Genomic DNA, 8,686 nt, shown 5'->3' on the forward strand with positions numbered 1-8,686 from the left:
TCTAATATTTACATATAAACACAAGGCAACGTTATTACCAAAATAACAAACATGTAAAACTAACATGTTAAACAGTAGTGTATATATAAACTATGAATTTATAATCTACTAGCATTGCTTGGCCTTATGGGGTTACTGCACATTTGTCTGGGCACTGTGGACTGATGTTCACTGTTCATCAGTGATGGCCTGCAGGAAGAAACAGTTGTTACAGTGTTCTGTGGTGCCTATCAGATGGGGGAAGTGTGTGCACAAGCTGTGTCCAACTGTGAAGGGCCTGCAGTGATTTCATTATAATTTCTATATCATAATTTTGCTAACTCTGATTTGCTAACTCATAATTTTGACTTGCTATATTGTAATTGTTACTTTGAAACTCAAAACTTTCACTTACTATATCCTAATGTTGACTTACCAAGAGTGTTCATTATGCATAAATTAGTCAAAAACAAAAGTCTAAATGTTGACTTCTTTCATTATTATTATTTTTTAATTATTTATCGTGTCAAAAAAAATCTCAAATTCTCAAACCTCAAAAATCTTACCATCCTTACCGTTTTTCAGTCAGTAACTCGTAGCTAAATGAGTTACTTTTACACATGCTGCCACTCCCACAGCTCCGTGACATTTCAGCCTATCGATGAACTCATGCTGCCTTCACGCACACAACCATTTCGTAATTTTGAAAACCACGAGCAGATGAATGAACGACGCGAAAAGTAGCTAAAATGTATATCTCTCCCGAGGTGATGTGACACATGTAGCATTTATGTGATGATCAAAGATGGTACAATCAACACAGCAGCGTATGGTCATTTTAAGTAGACATTTAATACCATCGGGGTGTACTTTTAGTCATCTCCTGTACGGCTAATACAGAATGTTCCGAGCTAGGAAACACTTAAGTCAGCAGCAGAAGTCCCGTCATCACACAACTCACACAGCTCCACATCACACTCATAACTCACAGCGATGCGTTCGTTTTGGAGAAACCTCAATGTAACTCGCGCTGTTGCTCACAATGGGACTGCAGCGGACTTCTACTCCCTACGGCCACGTCAGACTTTGGCTCTGTGCATAAATCCCAACAGGGAGTGCTCGGGGAAACGTTACAATGTGCCACCGAGCGCCGAGTTTGTTGCACGGGTGTCGGGGATCCCCACCATGGCCAAGTTACCGCACCAGGAGACAGCGGACGGGCTCGATGCGGCGTTTATCGGGGTCCCAATAGATACCGGGACGTCCAACCGACCCGGAGCAAGGTGGGGGAGGGTTCTTTCTCTCCAGCAGCCTGTTGCTCTTGGCTATAATTAGCCGATAAGTAGTTGGACCATTTCGTTTATTAGAAAGTTAAAAAATAACAAACATTTCACATAAAGCATATGACAGATTTAAAACAAATCAGCAAATTGCATCAATCAGAGAGCTGTGCATTCAGATGTCAAATGATTTTTTTACAATCTTGCATTCAACATGTCTCTGTAGCTCACGCCAAGATGGTGCAAACACTTTAGAAGCGCTTGGGTGTGGGTAGTAATGACTGACATAACTTGTCTGCATGATCAGAGGTTGCAGCTACTAATGTTTTTTGGCGTTAGTATAACATAGACATTATACAGTATCAGTGTTCCATTGTATGGTTGTACAGTGAGGTAAACAAAAAACGTTCTTATATAAACTGCAATGAGTTGTGCAATATCCAAATCAGAGACAAATTGCTACACATGTTGCTGTCAGATGAATGTAGTTTGGTAAGTACACAATTCCCTTGTCAAATAAAGTGCTGAAGAAGTGTCTTAAAATTGAAATAGGCCTGTTAAAAAAAAAACGAAATTACCTTGAAAACTGTACTTAAGTATTGTATTAGAGTAAATGTACTTTGTTAATAACAAACGGGGTCTAACTGACCACCCTGTTTTAATGAACGGGGTCTTCTCAGAGAGCTCGTTCTTGTCAAGCTGGTGTAGCGGAAGTCCACCGAGAGTTTAATACAACAATAATAAACTTCTTTCAGGAACTGCTCTCTCAACCCAAAGGTCACTTATTGGTAGAACACTCAAGTTACCATGTGTCTGGACATACTCAGAGCAGATAAGACTAGATAAGGACTTGGGGTCACGCTTGACACTCAGAGCTTTGGCATTAGCCAACACATACTTGAAATGGAATACAGAAGCTTTGTTGAATACATTTTATCATTAACATACCAGCTTGGTACAGCACATAAAGAGCGAAAACAAGCTCTCCAAGATTGTTAGAATGGCAGAGAAGGTGATTGGCAAGTCACAGAAACAACTTTACGATACATTGGACAGAGCAGTACACAGAAAGGTTCAACACATGACTGCAGATGTACCTCACAGCCACTACACTCAGAGTTTGAGCTGCTCCCGTCTGGCCTTTGATTTAGGCTCCCAAAGGTCACCGGGGGCAGACTGTCAGACCCTGCTGCAGTAAAATGAGAGCTTTTCCAGAGGGACTCTGGTGCTTGGAAAACTACCACTTTCGTTCACAGGGTGCACCAGAATCAACACAAAATGAAAGTTCCTTCGTAGCTTTAAGTATATTTAAGTAAATCTTAATGGTGTCTCCAAATAGTACAGTCAAGTTCATTTGGTTGTGTTTTGAGTTTTAGTAGCACTTATGATGAACCTTGTTAGTACATCAAAAATAGCACACTTTTATAGTACATGGCTAACAATGACTAATTATACTTAATTAAGACGACTTCACTTCACCTGGGTACATATTTTGAACACAGAATGACAGCAGAGGACACTTGTTATTTTGTAAGATGTGCTCTCTTTTATTATTTATACAACCTGCTGCTACCTGCCCAATTACATCATTGTATACTGTATTTGTGTGTTTTAATGGTGTTTTGTGTTGATGTGTATTGCATGTACTTTTGGTATCCACTGAGGTGGACATAACTCAAATCTATCTCGTATAATAACCGTCCTTAACAATCCAGTTTGCATCACAGCATTGACATTAAACCAGATCTTCCCTCCACCGCTGCAGGTTTGGTCCGAGGCAGATCAGAGTGGAATCTGCATTGTTGAGATCTTACAACAGTGGCACCAGGGCAGCACCTTACGAGTCGCTCATGGTGGCTGATATTGGGGACGTCAATGTGAATGTGTATGACCTTAAGGACACCTGCAAACGCATCAGGGACCACTACAGAAAGATCCTGGCTACTGGCTGTATTCCTCTGACTATGGGTGAGAGTGGCTAGAGGAACTAGAGAACCAAGAGGAACAAGAAGAACGTGTAGTGTTTTCACAGTCGAGACAGATAGTCAGTAATGGCTCAGTAAATATTTTAGATTAATTAAAGCAAGCTCTGCAATGTAGCCATTTAAATATCCCCATAAACTGCAGTTCATTCTGTTGTTGGTGTCTGCAGGTGGCGATCACACAATCGCATATCCAATCCTACAAGCTGTTGCTGAGCGGTAAGTAGGCTTTGTTTCACATGATATATTTAATCAGATTACCATTACACTGCCTGGACAAGTTTGAAGATGATGTTTTCATTGTGAACACAATGTTTTAAAAGACAGCAACTAAAAATTATTTTTATTGTCAATTAATCTGTTTAATCTTTTAGTCTATGAAAAGAAAAATAATAGTGAAAAAAGTCCTGAGAACTCAAGGTGAGATCTTGAGATGATTGACCAACAACAGTCCAAAACCCAAAGATATTCAATCTAAAATGATTAGAAAAATAATTCTAAAAAGCAGTAAATCCTCACATTTAAGAAGCTGGAACCAATAAAGATGTGGCATTTTTGGTATTGATCGATTGTTTGTAACTCCATTTCATTTTGATTTTGGTCAAATATGAATAATAATGACACGTGCAATTATCTGACCATATATAAAGACACAATACCAACTTTGACGATGCAGTGTTCAATTACTTTAAAAACACAGGTTTGTTTGTTTTCCTGTAAAGTAACAGTTTTTAACATGGAATATACCCATCAAAACATTTTGAACAAAGCTAAGACCAAATTGAAATCCGAACTCTTGACATTAACTACCTCTTGACCATTTCACACACGATGTTCTCCTGGCCTCATTGAGTCTGGTCTGTAATCATTTGTCAGGCATGGCCCAGTGGGTCTGGTCCATGTGGATGCTCATGCTGACACCAGTGATGTGGTCTTGGGGGAGAAGATTGGACACGGGACTCCGTTCAGACGTTGCGTGGAGGAAGGGCTACTGGACTGCAAGAGAGTGGTCCAGATCGGCCTGCGTGGTTCAGGCTACTCTGCAGATTCATATGAATGGAGCCGGGCACAGGTACCTTTGCTAGAATACTGGATGTCTTGCAAAAAACATAAGGCAATGCCTTAGACGAAGGCCAGCATTCATAGACAAAGTAATAGTAAGCAGTTTATCAATGCCATTATGTGTCATCACTGGTATGGTACATAATACATGAAGCACCTTGGTAAAAAAAAAAAGAATCTCATAATATACAGGTTCCGTCTGGAGAGTACTGATTAGAATAATACAGGGCTGTAACAAGTGATTGCTTTGCTGATTGTAAAAAAAAAACAAAAAAAAAACAAAAAAAAAAACAGTCCCAAACCCAAGATATTACATTTACTAAAATATTACCGATAAAAACACATCTGGGAACAAGCAACTTTTTGCCATTTTTGCTTGAAAAGTGACTGAATTGATGAATTGTTTATCAAAATAGTTGTCGATTAATTTGCTTTCGATCACGTAATTGATGAATCGACGAAGCTTGTAGCTCTAGATTAATGTGCTGCATTAGTGTGAAAATCTTGTTCTTAAATTATTATTTTTTTCTGCATCTGTTTTTCAAGTTTTTCATGTTTATTATATATGATAGGATTTTGACTTGTCTTGTACAACCAGCTGCCCTAAAGAGGCCATGTGGCCGTGTGTTGCAAACTGCCTTTTAAAAACCCCAGGTGAGACGCAGATTCTGAATGCGCTGTATACATGTCCAAACAATGCTTCTAAAACCTGAACACTATCGGCATATCTCACAAGTCTTAATCGGAAAATGCTCCATTTGGAGTAAAGCCTGTTTCGAAATATCTTAAGGGAATATTCAGTTTACAGTGTCTTCCTACATGACCCATGTCAAATTTGTAATATTGTAATTTTTGAATATAATAGTGTAATATTATGTGCATGTAAACTAGTGAGCTAGCATAAACAATACTAGGCAGCAAAATTAACCTGTGTTTTTCCTACTGTGACATGACTGAATGTCTGAATAGTTTTTGTAATAATGTTCTGTATCTATGTAAAAAAAGAACGATTGTCGTTGAACAAAAAAACCCTGATTTGCATTCTGTGCAGGGTTTCCGTGTGGTCCAAGTGGAAGAGTGTTGGTTCAAATCTCTTGCACCTCTGATGGCTGAGGTCAGGGCTCAGATGGGCAGCGGTCCAGTTTACCTCAGTTTCGACATCGATGCTCTTGACCCGGGCTTTGCCCCGGGAACAGGCACACCAGAGATAGCAGGGCTTACTCCCATACAGGTAACCATGGTGAAACAGACTTTAATCCCTCTGAACTATCTTTCATGATCTGATGACGCAACCTTGTCATATTATGATTTACTCCAGGAGTTCAAAACAAGTACTGTAACTCCCATTTACATGTAGGAAGTTCTGTTTTTAACCCAAGTGAATTTTCTGCGCCTATTTATCTTCTCGGCTGTATGAATACTGATACATTTTTGTTATCTTGGTTGGATTTAGGGAGTTGAGATTATTCGGGGCTGCCGTGGTTTAAACCTTGTTGGATGTGATCTTGTGGAGGTGTCTCCCCCCTACGACACCACAGGTACTTCTTTTTTAAATTTCTCATCAAATTGGTGTATTTTATTAGTATGACCATTAATCACAGTGGTTTTCTCAACAGGGAACACTGCACTGACTGGTGCCAACCTCCTTTTTGAAATGCTGTGCGTCCTCCCAAAAGTGAAATACTTCTGATCAGTAAAGACATCACAGAACGGAACAGGTAGCTTGTTAATAATGAATATACAGGTACCAACGCCAAATGAGCAGGTTGTCCTGCTGAATTTATCATTGTAATCATATTTTTTTTTATTGCAACTGTTGACGACCAATTAAAAGTCTTTACTGTAGCAGACATCATGTACACCAACTTGTAAAAAGCATTATATTCTCTTAATCTTTCACGTACATACTCTTTAAAAAAAAATACTCTCAGGTCCTATAAATGACATGATTATGTCATGTACAACTCACAGTACCAACACAATTATATGAATTCTATTTTTATAGATCATGTTGATAAAAGAAATTACTGAATTAAGCGCACACTAAGTTTGACTTTACTTTCAAGTGCCACGTCACATCATTTTATATCATACTATGCCATTCTGAAAACATTCACAACTTGAAATGCTTGTAATGTTTGCTACATATAAAAAGCATATATCTATCTATAGTGCAACCATTCACAAATAACACAGCAGATCTGACAGTTGTTTTGATATGTATAACTGTACCGGTGGATTGCTCGCTCCAGGTGGGGACGGAGTGCCTACCTCAAGCGAAGGAGTTCAAGTATCTCGGGGTCTTGTTCACGAGTGAGGGTAAGATGGAGCGGGAGATCGACAGACGGATCGGTGCAGCTGCAGCAGTAAAGCAGGCACTGCACCGGACCGTCTTGGTGAAGAGGGAGCTGAGCCGGAAGGCAAAGCTCTCAATTTACCACTCGGTCTACGTTCCTACCCTCACCTATGGTCACGAACTCTGGGTCGTGACCGAAAGGACAAGGTCGCGGCTACAAGCGGCCGAAATGAGCTTCCTCCGTAGGGTGGCCGGGCTCAGCCTTAGAGATAGGGTAAGGAGCTCGGTCATCAGGAGGGAGCTTGGAGTAGAGCCGCTACTCCTTCGCGTCGAAAGGAGTCAGCTGAGGTGGTTCGGGCATCTAATTAGGATGCCTCCTGGACGCCTCCCACTGGAGGTTTTCCAGGCACGTCCAACTGGGAAGAGACCCCGGGGAAGACCCAGAACACGCTGGAGAGATTACATCTCCCAGCTGGCCTGGGAACGCCTCGGGATCCCCCAGAATGAGCTGGAACATGTTGCCGGTGAGAGGGAAGTCTGGGTCAGCCTGCTTGGCCTGTTGCCTCCGGATAAGCGGAGGAAAATGGATGGATGGAACTGTACCTGTACCAGCTAAATGTGACCCTCAAAATAAATAAAAATGGTATATGTGTTGCATTAGTAATGTTTAAATATTGCTATCACAGTCAGAACCAGACTGTGCATTAGTGCGTCAACTCGCATGAACATAAATGCACATCTGTTTGAGAAATGATAGCTAAGCAAATTAAGTTGTTTGACTGTGGGGTGAAAAGTTTAACTAACCCAAGCCCAGTTTCTTTTTTTACGCATAATGACCTGACAAATGTCCAGCAGGGAATGAAACGTTCTCTACTTTTAAACAATTTTATGGGTTTGAGTTAGTGTGCAGAGCCTTACACCTGTGATGTGTGTACAACTTCCAAATGCAATGTTTTAATCATCCTTCATGTAAGATACTGCCTATACAATGTTTATCTGCATTACTACTAACAAGACGGACGGATATTTACACCCACCAAGAGGGAGAGGGTCTTCTACAAACTGCCTCTTTTGCTACAGCATCATGGAAACACTTCATTTTACCGTTAATGACTTAAAGTATGAATGGGGTGCCATCTGCAGGTGACCCATCCTTCATTTCCAAGACAAGATATTCACAAACACACACACACACACACACACACACACACACACACACACACACACTAACCTTTTCAACTAACATAAAGGGCAAGTATGAATAATTCTGGATGATTTACAGAGTCTCCATCTTCTGCACCACCTCTTCCCAGACAGGCCCAATGTGGATGAATGCAGCTGAAGTAACAGTCATTGATCTTTATCAGGTATGGTCTCTTGTAGCTGTCAGGCAGCACGTTGTTAATATACTGGCTAAAGTTCAACGTGCGCTTGCTGTCAGCAAAGGCCCTCTGCTACTTGCTGTAGAAAGGAAAGTTTAAGAAGGATTCGTAGTCAAAGCTGGCATGGAGATGACTGCAGCAACCACTGATGTATGGCTGCATGTCGTCAGCAATTGACACGTTTGTCACACATTTTTACTAGATATTTGGTTGAAGAAATAGTAGTACCCACGTAGCCACTGTGATTATTTTATTGGCTGCAAGAATTGAATGAGTAATTCAGAATGGCTTCTCAGCAAATAACAAAACATACGAAATAGGTTGCTGGGCAAAGTAGGTACAAACATATACTGTACATGTATTCACTAGTGTAGCAACAGACAAAAACTTCGATTACGTTTTCTTACTGCTAACTCTTTGTGTGAAAGAATGTGGCACACTAGGCAAGTGTCCGCGGCGCAAAGTAAACTGAATCAAACGTACCCTGATTTATTTTCGTCCGCGCGCTCTCATTCGTGGACCAATCACAGCAGACGGCGATGTAAACAAGGAAGTGGCTCGTTCAGGCGTGCACCACTTCCTTTGTTTTAAAACAAATTTCTTATATTTCTACACGAACAAGACATAGTTTTATTTTTTCACAAACGAACATTTTAGGACATGGACTGACCGACATGGTATATAGTTAATTATCTTCTGTTTGTG

General features: G+C 40.5%; 1 protein-coding gene across 1 annotated transcript; it reads left to right on the plus strand.

Moving 5' to 3' along the window:
• Positions 1-928: 928 nt before the first annotated feature.
• On the plus strand, positions 929-6,621 carry agmat (agmatinase (putative)). The gene is made up of 7 exons (XM_031844648.1): positions 929-1,262; positions 3,025-3,227; positions 3,412-3,460; positions 4,118-4,313; positions 5,355-5,534; positions 5,757-5,841; positions 5,920-6,621. The coding sequence occupies exons 1-7, from the start codon at positions 973-975 to the stop codon at positions 5,991-5,993; spliced, it is 1,077 nt and encodes a 358-aa protein (XP_031700508.1). The 5' UTR covers positions 929-972; the 3' UTR covers positions 5,994-6,621.
• The last annotated feature ends 2,065 nt before the right edge of the window (positions 6,622-8,686 follow it).

Source organism: Anarrhichthys ocellatus, unplaced genomic scaffold (assembly GCF_004355925.1).
Source record: "Anarrhichthys ocellatus isolate YVR2014 unplaced genomic scaffold, GSC_Weel_1.0 scaffold5, whole genome shotgun sequence".
NCBI classification, from domain to species: domain Eukaryota; kingdom Metazoa; phylum Chordata; class Actinopteri; order Perciformes; family Anarhichadidae; genus Anarrhichthys; species Anarrhichthys ocellatus.

What these genes read in the sequence shown, in the direction of transcription:
- agmat (XM_031844648.1), top strand. Translation starts at nt 973, where the DNA reads ATGCGTTCGTTTTGGAGAAACCTCAATGTAACTCGCGCTGTTGCTCAC. An exon ending in CTGTATTCCTCTGACTATGG is followed by an intron (nt 3,228 to 3,411) that starts GTGAGAGTGGCT and finishes TGGTGTCTGCAG; the next exon opens with GTGGCGATCACACAATCGCA. An exon ending in ATGAATGGAGCCGGGCACAG is followed by an intron (nt 4,314 to 5,354) that starts GTACCTTTGCTA and finishes CATTCTGTGCAG; the next exon opens with GGTTTCCGTGTGGTCCAAGT.